The 21,958-nt window shown below is 39.5% G+C and overlaps 1 protein-coding gene across 1 annotated transcript in view; it reads right to left on the bottom strand.

Moving 5' to 3' along the window:
• Positions 1-19,607, bottom strand: part of PASD1 (PAS domain containing repressor 1) — a 57,681-nt gene extending 38,074 nt beyond the window's left edge. The window contains exons 1-5 of the mRNA XM_068963149.1: positions 19,596-19,607; positions 16,698-16,787; positions 7,748-7,847; positions 6,915-7,028; positions 4,178-4,305 (exon numbers count right to left, since the gene is read on the bottom strand). Coding sequence (XP_068819250.1) covers positions 4,178-4,305; positions 6,915-7,028; positions 7,748-7,847; positions 16,698-16,787; positions 19,596-19,607 — 444 coding nt within the window. The remainder of the gene's footprint in view (positions 1-4,177; positions 4,306-6,914; positions 7,029-7,747; positions 7,848-16,697; positions 16,788-19,595) is intronic.
• Positions 19,608-21,958: the final 2,351 nt, after the last annotated feature.

The raw sequence follows: 21,958 nt of genomic DNA, 5'->3' as shown, positions 1-21,958 counted from the left end.
TGAGAGGGAAGTGAGGAGAGCTGGAATTAAACAGAATTTTCTTCAGATCCATCAGTATTTCCTGTCATGTTTTTATCTTATTGTCTACATGATGAATAATATATTGCCTAGTATTTTAATAAACTGTAGGCATATTCATGAAAGTATTAAAATATATATTATGGTACATCCCTCCAATAATGATAATTTCTCACTATACTAGAAAAGATATGATTTTAAGCCTTTCCTTATATCGAGTGGAGACCAAGTGGCACAGATGTAGTAGCTGGCTTGTTTCTACATCAGAATATTTTTCATTCAGTTAAGTTCCACTTCAAAATAAAACGCAGGTCTCTTCAGTCTCTGAACTCTCACTCTCTGAAGATTTGGCATAACGATCTACTAATTGACACAAAATTCATTACCCAAACCTACTAAACAAACCTGCTGTAAGTTGCAGGGAAGAATATGTTCAAGTCATGTACCCTTGGGTGAAAGGATATCGTTGGCTGCTATTGTAGCTCAGGTATTCTCACAGAGTAGTACCTAGAGCTCCTGTTTAAACACTGTATGCTTTATAGATATCCTCTCTCCCACCTTATGCAGTAAAAGGTCTTCTAATAAAGTAGAGGAACTAATGAAGGAGATGGGTAAGTCTAAGAGGCCCAAAGAAGCGCATGCACTACAAGAAACACTGTAGTGTTTTCTAAAGCACATTAAGAATTTTGAATGGCTGTTAGTCTTCAACTTGGCCATGCACGTGTCCCTAACTCCTATGAACCATAAATATAGTGATGAATATGTACAAGAAATTTGAGATTCTCTGAAAATAAAATCTTGCTGGGGCACGTGAATGTGATGGTGGCATGAGCAGACCTGTGACACAATTACAAACTCAGTCATGTGTTAGCAAGAGTTGTAAAAAAAAAAAAAAAAAGAGTTGTAGGACGCCAAGCAAAGGGAACGCAAACAGACTGCCACCACGAGCTCTGTTTTTCGTTCTGTGGCTCTATGTGCAGCTTTAGACAATGGTTCCTCACCAAACACTTCTGAGCTCTCCTGCCAGAAAGGGAAGATTCTCCCCTGTTCCTCAGATTCAGACACAGATGAACCTCAGACATTTCCTGTTTAACTCATTTCTTTACCAGCTCTTTCTTCCTTACCTCATTCCACCACCAAGCCTAACAGAGACCACAGCCTCCAGCTCCCTCCTCCCACCACCAGACCTCACATAAACATGCCTTCCATCAGAAGAATCCTCTCAAAGCATCATCTTGTTTATTTTATTTTGCTAACTTTCACTGGCATCTAGTGCTCATCTTTAATGTATTATTTTGCTATTTATTTACATCTCCATGTACACTGTGATGTAGAAGGAATATGTAATCCATTCTCAATATCCTACACTGAGCAATGTCTACTATTATGGCTTATTACATATAAAATATCTATTAATGAGTTTATCAAATATGAAGTGACTAGATAGTATTGCAAACAATTTCTATTTTGTAAAAATTCTTGGTAGATTGTTAAACAGGCAAATTAAGGTAGTGATATCTAGCAAGTTGGCATTTTCCTATAAGTCAGGAGTGTATTTTTATTTTTCCCAGTCAAAATAATGGAATTACTCCCTTTGTTCTCTGAAAATTTGTTAACAAACAAATGTTAAAGACTAGATTAGACTCACAAAAAAGAGGAACACCTGTACAATAGCAGTTACTACAATGCTGATTTCTTCTACAATTTAAAGTGTTTCCAAAAAAAGAAGCAATCAAGTCTATGTGTAGAGGTATCGTCTTAATTTGAAAGTAATTAAATGTCTGTGTCAGTTAAGATTGCTCTGTTTTTTGCTTTACTTCTTTCATAGAAAGCCAATTACTTGTATTTATATTTAGTTAGAAAAAATATGAATTATACTAGCTGAGAAAGGAAATTCAAACTATTAGATTGTTCACCTGCATTCAATTTTTTTCCCCATTTTGATGGAAAAATAGTCATAGATATGATTTCTCTTGTTTCAGTTTTGTTGGATAAAATTTTATCCTAGTTCCCCATTACTTACAAAAATAGCTTCTCACCTGTGGTCCTCAGATGGCCTATCCTCATCCGAATTTGGGACCAATGCACTAGGTCCATTTGTATGGAAAAATCCCTGCAGAAAAATTGGCATTTTAGATACTTAAAATGCACTTACATAGTAAAAATATCTGACATATTTGTATAGGTTGTAGTAAATTTGAAAATCCAACTCATCTGTATATCATTGTGAGAAAGGCACTCGATTTCACAAACGTGAAAATTGAGGATTTGAGAGCTAGGATGATTTGGTCAAAGATGTACAACTAGTAGATGCAGGATCAAGGTAGGTCCACTTCAAAGTTGAACTCTTGAGCTAACCACCCTTCCACTACTACACAGCCACGCTAGGAACAAAGTCTTCCTCCAAAGAGCCCTGTTTTCTCACAAGATTTGTTCTTTGAAATGACCACTAATAAGAAACAAATATCCCAGAAACCCAGAGAAAAACTGGCATAGGTCACAAACAGAGATCCTTGTGCCAAGAGGGAGCCCAGGGTGAGGGCGCCATCTCAAATGAGATTTTTCTTTCTCAGATGAGGAAGTAGATTTGGGGGTTGTTGATGTTTTAGTCACTCAGTCATGTCTGACTCTTTGTGACCCCATGGACTGTAGCCCACCAGGCTCCTCTGTCCATGGGATTTCCCAGGCAAGAATACTGGAGTCGGTTGCCATTTCTTCCTCCAGGGGCTCTTCCCGACCCAGGGATCTTTCCAACCCATGTCTTCTGCATTGGCAGGCAGATTCTCTACCATTGAGCCACCTCTAAATGGGATGTCTGCCTTCTCATGGCAAATAAGAGAGCTCAAATCCCAGACAACTGCTGGAGAGGGATACTGAATGGGGCCAACAGATTTAGCAACTTACTTTAATTGCTTTTCTCTTGACCAATTTTCTAAAGATCACATAGATCACTACTCTAAATTGAGTGTAAAGAAGTCCCTCACAGCTTCTGAAATGTGGTCAGTTAAAGCCCAGATTTTAAACCAGAGAGGAAAAGTAAAGCAGATCTTTTGCCCGCTCTGGATTGTAATGATACTAATAATAATGATAAAAATGACGATGATGATCATGACTGTAAGGACTCATATTTACTGAGTGCTAACCATATACCAGGGGCTGTCTTATTTGCACTTCACAACAACCCTCAAAGAGGTACTGTTTTCGCCATTTATAGAAAAAGAACCTGAGGCTAAAAGATGTAAGTGACTTGGGTAAGGTCTTGTAGCTAGTAAGAAAGGTTGTGAACTCTGGATCCAGAGGCCTCTCATGTAAGTACATGTATTGTATGTTACAACATCATCACAATATTAACCACTTTGTCTAGTCATATGATGGTCTTTGTTCCCTGGAACTCTCCATGCGAGTTACTACCTCATGACTTTTACAGCTGCTGAACCCTCTACTTGGACTGCCTTCCTTTCTTTCCTGGGTTGGCATCTTATCGTCATTCATAGTCTCTGTTCAAAAGGCACATCGTCAGAGAGAGATTTTCCCTGACACTACTGGACTCCCACTCCCACCAGTCATTAGCACACAATTCTGTTTTATCGTCTCCATGACATCTGTTAATGTTACTTGTCTACTGTCTGTTTTTCCACCACTAAGAACAGTGCCTGACACATAGTAGGTGCTTGCTAAGTATGTCACTTGGTAAATAACTCATTAGTCTGAACCAATCAGATGAATCTAAAGACTAAAGATTTTTCCTTTTTTTTTTTTTTTTTTGAGACAGAATCTGAGAATACTCTATTAGAAAGATACTAAATGAGCAACGGGCAGACAGAAGAGCTGCTTCAAAACTCACCTGGTGACAGAGCCTTCTTTTATCCACCCACCACAATGATGATTTCTCTCTTACTATGTCCCAGCCCCCAGACCCTGTATACCTGTTTAATAGTATATCAAAACCACTTGTCAATGAGTGTGCATCTCTTTAGGGTGTTCATCTTCTGAAACACAGGGGCTAGTCTTTTCTCACTCACATACCCTAACACAACCCTCTGCACACATCAGGTGCTTTAGCAGTGCTGTCCAGTAGCTGAGAGACCAAAAAGGACACGTCCCTTTAAAGGAAGCCTGCATGGCCACAACAGGGGAGACACACACCCAACACACTTACCTGTAGAGTCTGAGCCCTAAGGACACAAATGGTCCCCATCAGGTAAAAGGCATCATCCAAAGGAAGATTTACGGTAGATGACCCACAGTCAGGTCTGGAGAAGAAGCTGCGGGACAGTACAGGATGTTCTAAGGGAGAGAGAGACACACAAGTGACAATCTAATAGAAAGGCAGGCCAGGTACACCAAAGAACAGTCACCTGTCCCATCCGTGTGCCATTTATCAACCCATTGACAATTTTCAGAATTCTGAACCACCAATTTTTCCTGTCTTCCTTCCATTCCAACCACCCTTCCCACCCTGGTCTCCACCAGAAAAAGGAGTCATTACTGGGAAATAATTGTGAGTTTAGGGTGATTTTTCAGTCTTCCAATCTTACCTTGCGAATGGACGTTTTAACTCCAAAGGAAATTTGCTCCTCTTATTTACACGGACCACATGGGTATCAAATATGTGTAATTTGTGTGTACATAGAATCAAGTATTTTTTAAGGTGTTTGACTTTTAGTTTCCAAGGCATGTGACAAAGATAACTGACAACCACTGTGTGAGCTAATTTTCATTCTTTACTTATTCATTCATTTGTTATATTTTTAGACCTCAGTGGCAAAGAACTGAGTTAATTATATTCTTAGTTCATGGCATATTATGAACACAGATAAAATTCCCACTCTCATTTTATTTTTCCTCTCTGTCCCTTTCCCACCCACAGGCACCCACTATTATCTACCACCTTTAACATGTGGTCAAATATACCACCTTGTCAAATATGTTCTAAGTTGCTTCAGTGGTGTCCAACTCTTTGCAGCCTCACGGACTGTAGCCCACCAGGCTCTTCTGTCCATGGGGTTTTCCAGGTGAGGATACTGGAATGGGCTGCTGTGCCCTCCTCCAAGAGATCTTCCCAACCCAGAAATAGAACCCACATCTCTCATGTCTCCTGCATTGGCAGGCGGGTCCTTTACCACTAGCGCCACTTGGGAAGCTGAAGTTAAGTCGCTCAGTCGTGTCCAACTCTTTGCTACCCCGGGGACTGTAGTCCACCAGGCTCCTCCGTCCATGGGATTCTCCAGGCAAGAATACTGGAATGGGTTGCCATTTCCTTCTCCAGGGGATCTTCCCTACCCAGGGATCGAACCCAGGTCTCCCGCATTGCAGGCAGATGCTTTAACCTCTGAGCCACCAGGTACCAGGCCATATTTGACTGGGGCTTCCCAGGTGGCACTGACTTCCCTGCTGGTTCAGACGGTAAAGCGTCTGCCTACAATGTGGGAGACCCGGGTTCAATACCGGGTTCTCCCTTCTCCAGGAGATCTTCCCGACCCAGGGATTGAACCCAGGTTTCCCACATTGTAGGCAGACGCTTTACTGTCTGAGCCACCAGGGAAGTCAGCGCCACCAGGGAAGCCCCAGTCAAATATATAGCCTGGTTCTATGTACTATTATGCTTTCACAATTTACAAAAGTTGTCTTGTGCTATAGATCTCATTGTTTCTCAATGAACAACATGTTTTTAAGATCTAACCATGTGGTATTACGTATATCTAGAGTTCATTACTTTTAACTACTATAAAGTTTTCTATATTGTATATTTCCCCTAAATTTTACTTGTTCATTTCCCTAATGATTACACCTAGGCTGTCTCCAACTCCCTCCTACTACAAACAATACTATGACATACATAGTGTAAGTCCCTTTAGACACAGATCTCTTCAGCTTCACCTCTGTGGTATCTCCATCCAGTGATAGGATTACTGAGTTACAAGATAACTGACTTAATTTCACCCTGTTTTCCAGGATGGCTTCATGAGTTTACATTCCTCTCGACACTGTGTTAGTGTTTTCATTTCTCACATCCTCACCAATATTTGGTATTATTCATAGTATTATTCATACTCTTAATTGTTGCTGTTCTGATGTGTGTACATTGCTACTCATTGGGGTTTTTTTAATATAAATTTGAAACGTGTATAATATCATATACTCATTGGTTTTTAAATTTTTCATTCTTTACTTACTAATGAGTTTGAGCATCTTTTCACATATTTGTTTGGCTATTTACCTCAGATTCAAGCCCTAAATCTTTTAATGGTCCCAAGACAGTATTTATATTAATTTATCAGTGTGTGGTTCCTGAAACCTTGAGAATTTCAAATTCTGATCCTGTATTCACATAAAGACACACATATTTAGGTTTTGATTTCCTCTAAATAGCACATATTTTTCCTCAAACTCTGAGAGAGTTAGCACACTTACTCTTCATCTAAGCCAATGGGCAGAATTTTACTGATCATTTTAAGTCTCTAAGTTTTATGTGTTGGTCCCTGAACAAGTGTTTACTACTCCAGATTGCAGTCAATGGAATCAACGTATGATTTAAAAGTCACTTAGGCCCAGCACAAAATCAACTCCTTATCACTGTGTCCTGTACTTTATCCTTTCTTTTAATGTTGTCTATGCAATACACTCCTTAGGTTATGTTTAAGCAATAATTTCCTTGATTTGTAGAAGGAAAGAGCCATCCTTATCAGCTCTGTCTACCATGTTACCATATGACCTCACCTTGTAAATTTTGCTATAACTTTTTAAAGTCTAATTAATGTTTGTGGTCCACCAAAACCGTTGATCACAGGGGTAGCAGAGAGGGTGCCAACAGTAGAAGGGCATTTATAGTACCAATGAAGGGCTGCATAACTCATGAATTTCATATAAATAAGATTAAAAACTCTATTGATTACCATTAGAAACATCTTTCAGAGTCAGGATGACTTTAACATATTCATAAGCAGAGGTGTTATTGGATTCAGCATCTCCTCTTTTGAAATGACAGCAAAACTCAATATGTTTTCCCACTTAAAAAAAAAAACAGACACAAAACAATTTTACATTTATATTTAACTATATTCTGAAGGATTATTTCATATGACTATTGTCTTACTTAGACTAGATTTTTAAAATATTATTTTCTTTTCGTGAATATTAGCACTTGCATAGCTGTCTATGTTGTGTCTATAGAGTGGCTCAGTTCAGTTCAGTCACTCAGCTGTGTCCGATTCTTTGCGACCCCAGGGACTGCAGCACCCCAGGCCTCCCTGTCCATCACCAACTCATGGAGTTTACTCAAACTCATGTCCATCGAGTTGGTGATGCCATCCAACCATCTCATCCTCTGTTGTCCCCTTCTCGTCCTGCCTTCAATCTTTCCTCTACCCCTATAGAGTGGGGTATCACCTAAAACATAATTTACATAATACTAATGCAATTATACAAAAGCTGAAAAACTCAAAGAACAAGATTTAATAGTGGGGAAAGTTTAACATTAGAAATAAAATTTATGAAACTATAGTAAGTTAAATTAATATACGATCGGCAGCTATATTGGCTCTAATGTCTTTATTATTCCTTTAAGTGATATCTGTCTCTTAAAATCTAAGCATCTATTATTTGAAAAAAAAAAAAAATCTGTACCTGAACATGAAATAGGAATCCTGAAATGTCTTTATTATTCCTTTAAGTGATATCTGTCTCTTAAAATCTAAGCATCTACTATTTGAAAAAAAAAAATCTGTACCTGAACATGAAATAGGAATCTTGAAAGCCATCTTTGAAAATATTTCACTTTTCTCGTCATCAGGCAGAAGGCTTAAGAAGCTTTTACCCACGATGTCATTCTCAAGAGGGAAAGAGGGAATCAATTTTGTTAAATGCATTACTGGCATTTAATTTTTCTATCTCCTTACCTCCATTAAGCTTATCACCTGCCCCACCTCAGCCATCTTATAGTCAGACCTGTTAAACTTCTAAAGTCTCAATTCATATTGACCCATTCTATGACCATCACCTCTTACCTTTCCAGTGTGTTCATGCAAGTATTTGTTTATTTGGTTGTTCTGGGTCTTAACTGTGGTATGTGGAATCTTTGATCTACCTTCCATCATGACAGGCCCCCTGCATTGGGAGCTCGAAGTCTTAGCCAGTGAACCACCAGGAAAGTCCCTCAAAAGTATTTTAAATATCATCAACTCCCTGACATTCTCTTCCTGTCTTTTTGTATACCACTTATCACTACCTGACATCATAGTCACATGTATAAAATATACAATATAAAATTAAAAATGGATAGGGTCCCTCAATAAAATATAACTTGCATTAAAAGAGAAACCTTGACTGCCTTATTTACTGCTACATCCTCAACACCTAAAACATAGTCTGGCATGAGTGAGCACCAATAAATATTAGTTGGATGAATCAATAATGCTGTACCATGTAGTTGAAATGTGGTGACATGAATTAACTGAATATCAGACATTAAGTAAAGAGTTTTTAATGTGATAGAAACAAAATAATAAGCAAAGTACTCTTTGTAGTTTAATGATGGCTTTGGGTGATGAATTACAAATTAAAAAGATTTTAACTGATTAATATTATTAATCTACAGTCAAAATTCAGAAATATATTTTTATGGTCCATTTGTAGAAGCCAGCCTACAAATTGGCCAATGCTCAAATTAGCAGATGGATCCTGTCTCAATCAAGAAAAATCTTGGCTCAATTCAGGGCAGAAATATAACCCTAGTTTAGCAAAGAAAACATGAATTAATAGGCAATAGGTTTTGACAATGAAAGCCACATAGTAAGAAACTGACTTCTCTAAAGAATAGAATATTTTTCTTTCAACTTAACTTTTTCAATGAAAATACTTTATTGATTTAGTTATAAAATACACTTTAGGTACCAAACCAAGTTACCTCTGATCAGTAGAGACCACTCATTCATTCCTTCACCTAACACCTGATTAATAGCTGCTCCATGCCAGAACATTGTACTAGATACATTCAAACAAACTAGCTCACCTAATCAGATTCCCTGTGAAAAGAACTCTCCTCTATGGAATTCATGAGGAAATGGAGGCTTGTCCAATTATGGAATGGAAAGAAGTTCAGAGATGAGATTCACACCCAGCTCTACCCAACTACAAATTCATTGTTCCTTCCATTACACCACAGCTACCTTGAGTCCAATTGGCTGATTTGCTACTGGGCCAGCTTCTGAATTTTGGATATTTTACATGAAGTAACTCATTATTATTATTATTATTTTTTTTTTTTTTTTGCTGAAACCTATGATAGTTTAAAAAGATGAACCTGACATGACTATTCTAAATTTCAATGAACACAGAGTTCAGTAGGGAAGACGACACATGCACAATTACGATGCAAAGTATAAACTAATAAGTTGAGATCATTCCAGCCCTTGAAATAATAAATAATACAATAATACTCCAACAAGAGGTACAAAGCACTAAGTCTCACTAGTTCTTTCATTGGTAGAAGAAAGTATAGCATTGTCACCTAAAAGAATTCAAAGTTGATAGGGTCCACATGGGGTCTCACTCACCTGGGCGCCTCTGGAATTCAGCAGCATGTCTCTTTGGTATGCTGCTGCCCTGTCACCCTCAGGGGGCAGAGGTGGGAGGTGGAGGGAAATACATTACCAAAAACAAACAGCAGGGTACACCAGCAACTGACACTTGGGGCATACATCCAACAACTTCACAGAACACATTCTTCCTCTCCAAACAATCATAATGCCCTGCGGAGCAAAGGAAATCCCTGTCCTCCAATATGTGGATGATCTTCTCCTTTATAGTCCTTGGCTTACACACTCTCAACATCACACTATACAACTCCTTAATTTTCTAGCTGATAGAGGCTATCCAGTATCTCCCACCAAGGCTCAGCTTTGTCTTCCTAGAGTCACCTATCTCGGAGTCCTTTTAACACCAACAAAAAGATACATTACTACCAGTAGAAAGTCCCTTATATCTACCCTACCACTCCCTATAGCAAGTGTTATTAGTGCTCAGTCTGGTTTTTGCGTTTTTGTATTGTTATCTTGTTTTATAGGTTGTCAGCCCCTCCCCTAATTTCCCCTTCCTCTCTGCCATCTTATCCTGAACTAACGCCCAGAACAGGTGGAAACAGGATGACACCATTTAAAGGCAGGGAAGAGCCAAAGTAGAGATTTGGTTCCAGCTTTCAGGTGCTAACTACCTACTGTGCAGGGCGTGATGCATGACATTGTCTTGTTCCCAGTGTACAGGATCTTTGCACACGTGTCTGAATCATCGAGGGATTTCCTCTGCTCTGCAGGGTGTTATGTATCATTTGGGGAGGAAGCATGTGATCTGTGAGGTTGTTGGGTGTATGCCCCAAGTGTCAGTTGCTGGTGTACTTCTGCTGTTTGTTTTTGGTAATGCTGTATTTCCCCTCAGCTCCCACCTGTGGCCCCCTGAGGGTAGCAGGGCAGCAGCATACCAAAGAGACATGTTGCTGAATTCCAGAGGCAGCCATGTGAGTGAGACCCCTTGTGGACCCTATCAAAAGTGAGCAGTTTTTGTTTTTTTTTTAATCATGCACATTCTCTTGGATGGAAATAGCAGCCATAAGTTACTTATTAATTAACTACATTCTTTAAGGAAGGTGACAGTGACAATGCATGCTTGAGCATGCTCAGTCATTAAGCTGTATCCAACTCTTGGCAACCCCATGGATTGCTGCACATGAGTCCTCTGTCCTCCACTGTCTCCTGAAGCTTGCTCAAACTCATGTCCATTGAGTTGGTGATGCCATACAACCATCTAATCCTCTGTCATCCCCTTCTCCTTTTGCCTTCAATCTTTCGGCATTAGGGTCTTTTCCGATGAGTCAGTTCTTCGCATCAATCAGGTGGCCAAAGGAGTGGAGCTTCAGGTTCAGCATCAGTTCCTCCAATGAATATCAGGATTGACTGGTTTGATCTCTTTGCTTTCCAGGGGACTCTCAAGAGTCTTCTCTAGCACTACAGTTTGAAAGTGTCAATTTTTGGTACTCAGCCTTCTTTATGATCCAACTCTCATATCCATACATGACTACTGGAAAATCCATAGCTCTGACTAAATGGACTTTTGTCAGCAAAGTGATATCTCTGCTTTTGAATATGCTGACAGGGTGGGCATGGTCCCCAAGTGGCACTAGTGGTGAAGAACTCACCTGCTAATGCAGGAGACAAGGGTTCAGTCCCTGGCTTAGGAAGATCCCCTGGAAAAGGGGTTGACGGAGGCAACCCACTCCAGTATTCTTGCCTGGGAAATCCCATAGTCAGAGGAGCCTGGCGGGCTACAGTCCATGGGGTTGCAAAGAGTCTGACACGACTGAAGCGACTTAGCAAAGCAAAAAAAGTTTGTCATAGCTTTTCTTCCAAGGAGCAAGCACCTTTTAATTTCATGGCTGCAGTCACCATCTGCAGTGATTCTGGAGCTCAAGAAAATGAAATCGGTCACTGTGTTCAAATTTTCCCCATCTATTTGCCATGAAGTGATGGGACAAGAGGCCATGATCTTCGTTTGTTGAATGTTGAGTTTCAAGCCAGTTTTTTCACTCTCCTCTTTCACCTTCATCAAGAGGCTCTTTAGTTCCTCTTTGCTTTCTGCTTAATCTAGGGTGGCTTCATCTGCATATCTGAGGTTATTGATATTTCTCCTGTCAGTCTTGATTCCAGCTTGTGCTTCATCCAGCCTGTCATTTCGCATGATGTACTCTGCACAGAAGTTAAACAAGCAGGGTAACAATATACAGCCTTAATGCATTCCTTTCCCAATTTGAAACCAATCTTTTTTTTTCCATGTCTGGTTCTAACTGTTGCTTCTTGACCTGTATACAGGTTTCTCAAGAAGCAGATAAGGCAGTCTGGTATTGCCATCTCTTTAAGAATTTTCCACAGTTTGTTGTGATCCACACAGTCAAAGGCTTCATCCACATAGTCAATGAAGCAGAAATAGATGTTTTTCTGGAATTCCCTTGCTTTTTCTATGATTCAACAGGTGGTGTCAATTTGATCTATGGTTCTTCTGCTTTTTCTAAATCCAGCTTGAACATCTGGAAGTTCTTGGTTCACGTACTGCTGAAGCATAACTTGGAAGATTTTGAGCATTACCTTGCTAGTATGTGAAATGAGTACAATTGTACAGTAGTTGGAACATTCTTTGGCATTGCCCTCCTTTGGGATTGGAATGAAAACTGACCTTTTCCAGTCCTGTGTCTATTGCAGTTTTCCAAATTTACTGGCATATTGAGTGCAGCACTTTAACAACATCATCTTTTGGGATTTGAAATAGCTTAGTTGGAATTCCACCATCTCCTCTAGCTTTGTTCATAGTGATGCTTCCTAAGGCCCACTTAACTTTACACTCTAGGATGTCTGGCTGTAGGTGAGTGATCACACCATCATGGTTATCTGGGTCATTAAGACCATTTTTTGTATAGTTCTTCTGTGTATTCTTGCCACCTCTTCTTAAAATCTGCTTCTGTAAGGTCCATACCATTTCTATCCTCTACTGTGTCCATCTTTGCATGAAATGTTCCCTTGGTATCTCTAATTTTCTTGAAGAGATCTCTAGTCTTTCCCATTCTATTGTTTTCCTCTATTTCACTGCATTGTTCACTTAAGAAGGCTTTCTTATCTCCCCTTGCTATTCTTTGGAACTCTGCATTCAGACAGGTATATCTTTTCTTTTCTCCTGTGCCTTTCACTTCTATTCTTTTCTCAGCTATAAGCCTCCTCAGACAACCATTTTTGCCTTTTCACATTTATTTTTCTTGTGGATGGTTTTGATCACTGGCTCCTGTACAAGGTTACGAACCTCCATCCATAGTTCTTCTGGCACTCTATCAGATCTAATCCCTTAAATTTATTTGTCACTTCCACTGTACAATCATAAGGTATTTGATTTAGGTCATACCTGAATGGTCTAGTAGTTTTCCCTACTTTCTTCAACTTAAGTCTGAATTTTGCAATAAGAAGTTCATGATCTGAGCCACAGTCAGCTCCATATCTTGTTTTTGCTGATTGTATAGAGCTTCTCCATTTTTGGCTGCAAAGAATATAATCAATCCCATTTTAGTATTGACCATCTAGCAATGTCCATGTGTAGAGTTGTCTCTTGTGCTAGAGTGGTATCTTTTGTATCTCTGTATTCTTGACACCTCTTCTTAATCTCTTCTGCTTCTGTTAGGTCCTTGTCATTTCTGTCCTACCCTCATAGTCTATTCTTAATACAAGAGCCAGAGTGATTCTGATAAAAGTTAGATTCAGATAATTTCCTGCATTGGCTCCAAATGGTTTCCTCCCATCTCTGAGGAAAAGGCAAAGTCATTACAATGGCCCTAAACCAGGTGACCTCTGTTACTGCTCTGACCTCATCACCTCCTACAACTTTTCTTCTTGCTCACAGCACTCCGGTCCCAGTGGCCTCTTTATGATAGCTTTTCACACCAAGTATACTCCTGCCTTAGTGTCTTTTCACTTGCATTTGCTTCTGTTTGGGACACACTTTCTGCATGACTCACATACTCATCCTGTTCTAGTACCTGTCTCAACATCACCTGATTACACAGGCCTTCGCTAACCACACCATGCATAATATCCCACGTCCAGTCACTCTCTGGGTAATATTGTCCCCTACTGACAGATGAGAAATGAAAGCTCATGTAGTTAGCGACTGAGAGTTAAATTTTAATCTCTAGATTATTTGACTCCAAAGACCAAGTTCTTTCCACCTCACCATCCTATAGGCTTGGAATTGCCCAATAGACAGAGGTTCAGTTCAGATGCTCAGTTGTGTCTTACTGCTGGAAAAACCACTGCAACATGCCAGGCTTCCTTGTCCATCACCAACTCCTGGAGATTGCTCAAACTCATGTCTATCCAGTCAGTGATGCCATCCAATCATCTCATCCTCTTTCACCCCTTCTCCTCCTGCCTTCAATCTTTCCCAGCATTAGGGTCTTTTCCAATGAGTCAGTTCTTTGCATCAGGCGGCCAAAGTATTGGAGCTTCAGCTCCAGCATCAGTCATTCCAATGAATACTCAGGACTGATTTCCTTTAGGATTGACTGGTTTGATCTTTTGCAGTCCAAGGGACTCTAAAGTGTTTTCTCCAAAACCACATTTCAAAAGCATCAATTCCTCAGCACTTAGCTTTCTTTATGGTTCAATTCTCACATCCATACATGACTACTGGAAAAACCACAGCTTTGATTAGATGGACCTTTGATTTTTAATGAAATTTTAGATTCCTGGAGCTGAGCTCCAGAAATGGTTTTGTCTCCATATTTATATGAGATGGGTGATTTATAAAATGAAATTTTAAATCAAAGCTTGGTAAAAAATCACATGCTGTTAAAAACTAAGAGTTAGGATTTAAACACAAGTGTGAAACTGTGTCCCAGGTATGGTCCTTTTCAACACTGTTTTAAAATAATATGGGCTTCCTTTGTGGCTCAGCTGGTAAAGAATCCTCCTGCAAGGCAGGAGGTCTGGGTTTGATCCCTGGGTTGGGAAGATCCCCTGGAGAAGGGGAAGGCTACCCACTCTAGTATTCTGGCCTAGAAAATTCCATGGACTGTATAGTCCATGGGGTCACAAAGAGTCGGACATGACTGAGTGACTTTCACTTTCACTGAAAAGAATATATAAATTCATTTCCACTTAATATTTATGTACAGAGTAATACTTATAGCTTTACTTCCCTGGTGGCTCAGGTGGTAAACATCTGTCTACAATGAGGGATACCCAGGTTAGATCCCTGGGTCGGGAAGATCCCCTGGAGAAGGAAATGGCAACCCACTCCAGTACTCTTGCCTGGAAAATCCCATGGTCGGAGGAGCTTGGTAGGCTGCAGTCCATGGGGTCTCTACAAGTCAGACACGACTGAGCGACTTCACTTCACTTTTACTTTAAGTACACCAAACTCAGATTACCACGTACCTGGTTTAAGATGAGCAGTTCAAACTCATGTCCCAGACACCTCTACTTTAGGGTGACTCTTTGCGTGTGTGTTTGTTACCTCAAATGTTGAATGGTGAAAGAGTCTCTTAAGAGTGAAAGCTCTGAACCAAAATGCATAAAGAATCAAGGATAACAGTATAAGAATCCTCATAGGAGGATCCTCAGGAAAAGTCACTGGTCTCAGTCAATGGCCAATTTGCTTTAAGTAATATTAAATATTACAAGAATTTAGGTAGTTTTCTGGTCTTCACTATAACAAACTTTAATGAATGATATATTACATTCATATTCTTTCTTTTAATGTACATTTAATAAGACCATTCTCCTTCTATGATAAGATTCCTCTAAAGTCCAAGGCAATGAATATCTCGAATGCTATGCATGCTAAGTTGCTTCAGTCGTGTCCAACTCTTTGGAACACCATGGACAGCAGCCCACCAGGCTCCTCTGTCCACGGAATTCTCCAGGCAGGAATACTGGAGTGGGTTGCCATCTCCTTCTCCAGGAATATCTCTAATATTTGCATTTTATTCAGCTACTTTGGTATCTTATAAATATAAGCTGAATTTGGAAATGTAAATTGCTTTCTAAAAGAAAGGAATAGAATGAAGAGTTTTAAAATGGATACAGGTACCTTTAAATAAAGAGGAAAAAAAGGAGAAAAGCTCTCTGAGTTTCCGAGTGGGCCATAGAACATGCCTACTGGAACAGTATAACTAGTGGAATAAGCATGTAATCCTCTTTGAACTTAACTAAAGGATAATTTAACAAAAATTCTATTAATGTGTGTGGTTCAAACTTGAATGCTACAGATCTGTGGGTGAAGGTGTATCAAGTTCTTCAGACAATTCTGTGGAGTGAGGAATGTCCAATGAAAGCAATAATCCAGATATGATTAACACAATCAGTCAAGTGACAGAGATTTGGCAGTGGTGGTGGTTTGGATGTATGCTACACATTTCCTTTTCACACACAGTCATGCATGCAATATGAAGGTTTGCAGTCCTTTCATGTTTAAGTGATATACGTGGTGGGTGTACAGCCTGAAGATCCAGAAAAAAAAATTAGGAAATCATATTCTAAGTCAGTGGTGCTGAGAAGAGTGTAGAAAGCTCTCCTGAGAGGGATATAGTGACACCAAAAGACTCAGGAAGAACTGACTATTTTGAACACCTGATACTCTGACTATAACGCATGTGAGTGTCTCTCCAGCAATATGTACAACATTGCTAAATTAGGCAATCATTTATTTTTTTTCCCCAAATTAGATCATGTCTTGTTCTTCAACATAAAGAAACAAAATGCAAATCAGACCTGGAAATGGATGTCATGAGCTAGCATGACCAAATCATGACATTCATTGTTTAATCAGTATGTGGTAGACTCAAATGTACAAAATCAGACACATCCATCTGGTTGAGGGCTGCCTGGCAAAGCAGTCACCTTGGGGACCATCACCTTCAAGGGCAGTTTACAAACCACACACCAGTGCACACCCAGTGTTTTATTATCTTATGCCACAGTTTGTTTTTTATAGCTTTAAAACTGAAACCAATGGAGAGGAAAATAAACCAGGTGCACATTTTGACAACATTAACACTGTCTTCTCTGATAAGTTGTATGCTGCTAAAAACAAATAATGAACCCCTATACAACAAAGCGAATGATCCTTTCCCAAAAACTGAGAGAACTTACAGGTAAATGGCCAAGAAGTGAAGTGATGCGATGGTCCACGGAAATTATTATTCCATCTGCGCTCACTATTATCATAAATCCATCCAATGACTAATGAAAATAGAATAATAATCTAATTAAATAGTGGAACAGTAATAAAATGATAGCTTTATTTCTAAATGCATAAATAATTATAATCACACACTGGAAATGTATTGTGGTCCTTAAATATCAATAAAGCAAGTCCAGAATTAATTAAAATTCCATTATTTTGCCTCCTACACAAAATCTACTTAACCTTAAGCATGAGATGTTTATCAAATGATGTTTCACTTAGACAAACACATTTCAGTGTACACCCAATTAACACAAAATTCTCCAACACAAGCTAGGAAGATTCATTTCCATGTGTTGGTTATTTCACAATTAATTCAAAATTAATTCCCAAAACAGTAAGAATATTTTAGAGGGTATTTTCATTTGTAGTTAGTTTAGTCATCTACTTATAAATACGGCTATTCCCTTCACTTTCCTGCTATATAATGGGACAGATATCCAGACAAATGCCTCCTGGTAAAGAACACCTAAAATGATGGATGAAATATATAAAACAGGGAGAAGCTTATGGTAAAGTACGGGAAACAATCTGATACAGAAATGACTAGAACATGGGAAGTCAAAGGATATCGAAGCTTGCATATGCTTTGGAGCATGGGAAGCATATGCTTGGGAGCATCTATGCTACATTGATGGCACAGAGTCAGGGGGACAGAAAACAAAGCTTGGACCCACACAAAGTGGGGGGTTGAAATCAAAGACTCCCGTATCAAGCCAGGAAAGGAACACTCTCAGCAGACAAAATAGAAAAATCTTACCCAACAAAGAGTGCCAGGGAACTCATAACCTGCCTATCTTGCCTCAGCCTCAGCTCTGGCTAGAAAAGGAAAAGAATAACTGGTCTCCTCTGGGAATTGCAAACAGAAGCCCACACTCACACTAACTACCTGTGTAGCCCTCAACACCCCAAGTCTATTATTTACTTTCAAATGGTCCTGACTCCAAATATCTAGGAAAAATAAATTGAAATCACCTCCTGAGAATGATTTTAAAACCAGGGCTCAAAGAATGTAGATAAATTTCCAAATAACATAAGTTTGTCATAAATGATTAACAAATGTGGGAAAAACATGAAACATGAACAAGAGACAGTGTAAAGAATAAAATGCAGGATGCGATTTAAAACTGCACATACAAGAAATATCAGAGACAGAATATAAAATAAGTACAAGTATGCTTAAAAGCAACTATACTGCAATAAAAATTAATAAATATATATATATACACCAAAAACATGCTTAATATGCTTAAATAAATCTTAAAAGGGTATTGAAAATATAATGAAGGAAGAGGAGACTCCTAACTGACTAGGCAGATATGAAAATTAATCAAAAGAAATGATATCATCAAAATAAAAACTCAATATGTAGGTCAAATAGCAAGTTAGAGCATAGGTGGAAAGATAATTTTTGAAGTGGAAGACAAAGCTGAAGAAATGACTCAGATGCAACACAAGGAGACAAAGGAATGGAAGATAAGAGAAATGAAATGACACAGAGAAGAGCGGGAAAGTGCACTAGACATTTTACACATGTTCACTTTTCTCTCATAGCCACTCTGTGAAACAGAGATATTGTACAGAGAAAGAAGTCAGAGCTGAGAGATGGCAATTCTCTCAAGGATGCATAACAAGTAAGTAATAAAGGCACAGTTCTTATCCTTCTCTATCTGACTCAAAGGATCATGGTCATTCAGGCTTTAGTCTGTGGCCTTTGAACTCAGTAAAACCTACCAGTCCCTTTGGAAGTAGAAACCATAAACATCTCATGTCCTTGAGAAAAAAAAAAGAAAAGTAAGGAATGAAAAGGCTTAATCTGTAGAATCTAACAGCCTGTGCTGAATGAATCTTCCAGATAATTAATTAACTTGCCACTAAACTATGCAAACACTTGTTCGTTTTTGTTGTCACTGGAGATCGGTGGGTTCAGTTGGCATAAGAAACATCTAGGCAGCCTGCTAGACATGAAGGCTCCTGGCCCTACCAAGATAGAGATTCCAATTCAAATAGTTTAAGGTGGGTCTCAGGAATCTGTGTTTTTACCAAGTTCCCTAGGTAATTCTGAAGGTAGAGTCCCCTAGCCACACTTTGAAAAACAGTATTCTGTATCTTTTACTACATGCATTCTACATATAAAGCAATCAGAGAACAAACTCCCTCTTACTTGTAGTGTCTTCTGGATAAAATCCTCGTAGTTCTGAAATGATGGGGTCCAATCCAGTGTTTCTATAGACATTTTTATAAGGAAGAAAGGATAAAAAATGGTCACATTAAAATGATTAGCTTATGGGTGTTAGATTTTTCAAAGTTATAATTAATTTTATAGAAAAGACTCTCATGAGAAAATGCTGAGTGCTAATGAAGAATCTGAGGTAGACTAACTAATTGCTTATAAGCTATCATCAACAAAGAAGTGTTTGGAATTGAAAAAGACCTTGAAGATCATCCATCTCAATTTCTACTGTACGCAGGATGATCTTTCTAACAACGTTATGATCTTCAACTCCCAGTTCTTTCCCTTTCTTGACTTCTGAATTCTACCCAAACCCAATATTCACAATATACCAGATAAGGTACAGGCTGTTGAATGCTCCAGGTGTATTAAGACACTGCATTCCAGGCAGATGCTTTAACCTCTGAGCCACCAGGGAAGCTGGCGAAAATGTCCTCAGTCCCTGGCTAAAATACAGAATTCCATGACTGTTCCATCAAATTAAGTTTTTAGCAAAGGCCCTCAACTAGACAATCCTTAAGCTGTATCTTGTAATTCTCCAAAGCTGCAGACACTCTTCTGTCTCCCTTACCCCCTTCTCCATGTTTCAAGGTTTTCTGGTTTTCCCAATGAACAGTTTCAGCTCCTGAACTAACTCAGAGCGTCTGCTATCAACATCCACCCCACTTCACCTCCCCCAATCCCACCTGTTCCACTGACTTCACTAACCCGGGGACCTCACTAACACAGCCCTCCAATCTCCAGTTATTTGAATGTATGTCCATAAATGTCTGTTTCTTCTCCTCACAAAAATGGTGAGGAGACCCATAAAACTGTAATGCCTATTCATAATGTTACATCCCTTGACAAAGACAAATATAACAGCAGCACTTGCTCTCTTGGTGGGCAGGAGTCTCAGATCCTTTTCTATGAGTAGATATGAAGGGGCCCAGGCATGAGCAGAAGAGCTCCTGAACCCTCACTTGAGAGGGCATGAGAAAAGGGTGTGTAACTATGTGGGAAGGAGGAATAATATAACACATAAACCATGCCGGTTGCACAACTGCCTCACAATCAGTGTTCCTGACCCCGGTCCCAGCCTGGAAACTGAATTCTGGTCACAACTTCTCCAACTCAGAAAACAAACCATGCCCCTCTCCCATGGCTGATTTCTGAGGTCATTTCCCCACTGACTTTCAGGTCCATCTAGTGACTTTCATCTCCTATACTCCCTACAAAGAAATACAAAAGACAAAAGACAGTCCATATATTTCCAGAAAATAAAACCTATGTATTTTATAAAACAACCATGAAGGGCTTTTCTACATTACTATATTACCCACGAACTTGTTCTTGTTTTGTTTCTAGGGTAGGCACCATATACAATTCTTCACTAAAACCCCAGTGTCCCACATAGTACTTAACTCACAATAGGAACTTGGCAATTCTTGTTAAGCTGAACCTCATTTATTCATTTGTTTAACTATCACGTACTGGGCTCCTACTACATATCCTACTCTGTTTTAGAGGCTAATGATAGAGCACGAACAAGACAAATAAAATGACCATTCTTTTGAATCTTACAGACCGGTGGGGAAGGTAGACAGATGGCCAACACATAGACCAGGGAATTGGTCGTTGCATATACCTTGAAGTATAATAATTTCAACTGGGTGTACGGGGAAAGCCTTGCTGAGAAAGTGAAAACTGGCAGAAAGAGAGCCATGTGAAAATCCGGGAGCAAGGAGAGCATCTCAGGCAGAAGAAGAAGTAAGTACAAAGGGAGACAGGAAAGATTTTGGCCAATTTAAATAACAGGAGGTCAAAGGGACTACTGTAGGGTGACCAAGGGATAGAGCAGTGGGAAATGAAGTCTGAGAGACAGGCAAAACCAGATTATGTAGTGTACATGAGCGAGCCATCATTGTTTTAAGTGGAACAGCATGTGCTTTCAAGCAGAAGCGTGACATATGGTTTTTTTTCGAATACTTGTATTAGAAAATATATTTTTCTATATTTCGTTAAGGCAAACATGAACGAGTTCCCTAACCAGGGGCCCCTGCATCGAGAGCATTGGATCCCAACCACTGAGCCACCAGGGAAGTCCCTTGATATATATTTTTTAAAGATCACTATGGCTGATTATGAAAAATAGGTCAAACTAAAGCACATCATGAGAAACGCTGGACTGGAAGAAGCACAAGCTGAAATCAAGATTGCCAGGAGAAATATCAATAACCTCACATATGCAGATAACACCACCCTTATGGCAGAAAGTAAAGAGGAACTAAAAAGCCTCTTGATGAAAGTGAAAGAGGAGAGTGAAAAAGTTGGCTTAAAGCTCAACATTCAGAAAATGAAGATCATGGCATCCGGTCCCATCACTTCATGGGAAATAGATGGGGAAAGAGTGGAAACAGTGTCAGACTATTTTGGGGGGCTCCAAAATCACTGCAGATGGTGCCTGCAGCCATGAAATTAAAAGACGCTTACTCCTTGGAAGAAAAGTTATGACCAACCTAGAGAGCATATTCAAAAGCAGAGACATTACTTTGCCAACAAAGGTCCGTCTAGTCAAGGCTATGGTTTTTCCTGTGGTCATGTATGGATGGGAGAGTTGGACTGTGAAGAAGGCTGAGCGCCGAAGAATTGATGCTTTTGAACTGTGGTGTTGGAGAAGACTCTTGAGAGTCCCTTGGACTGCAAGGAGATCCAACAAGTCCATTCTGAAGGAGATCAGCCCCGGGATTTCCTTGGAAGGAATGATGCTAAAGCTGAAACTCCAGTACTTTGGCCACCTCATGCGAAGAGTTGACTCATTGGAAAAGAGTCTGATGCTGCGAGGGATTGGGGGCAGGAGAAGGGGATGACAGAAGATGAGATCGCTGGATGGCATCACTGACTCAATGGATATGAGTCTGTGTGAACTCTGGGAGTTGGTGATGGACAGGGAGG

The sequence above is a fragment of the Capricornis sumatraensis genome, chromosome X (assembly GCF_032405125.1).
Source record: "Capricornis sumatraensis isolate serow.1 chromosome X, serow.2, whole genome shotgun sequence".
NCBI classification, from domain to species: domain Eukaryota; kingdom Metazoa; phylum Chordata; class Mammalia; order Artiodactyla; family Bovidae; genus Capricornis; species Capricornis sumatraensis.
This window is presented reverse-complemented; position numbering and strand designations above follow the sequence as displayed.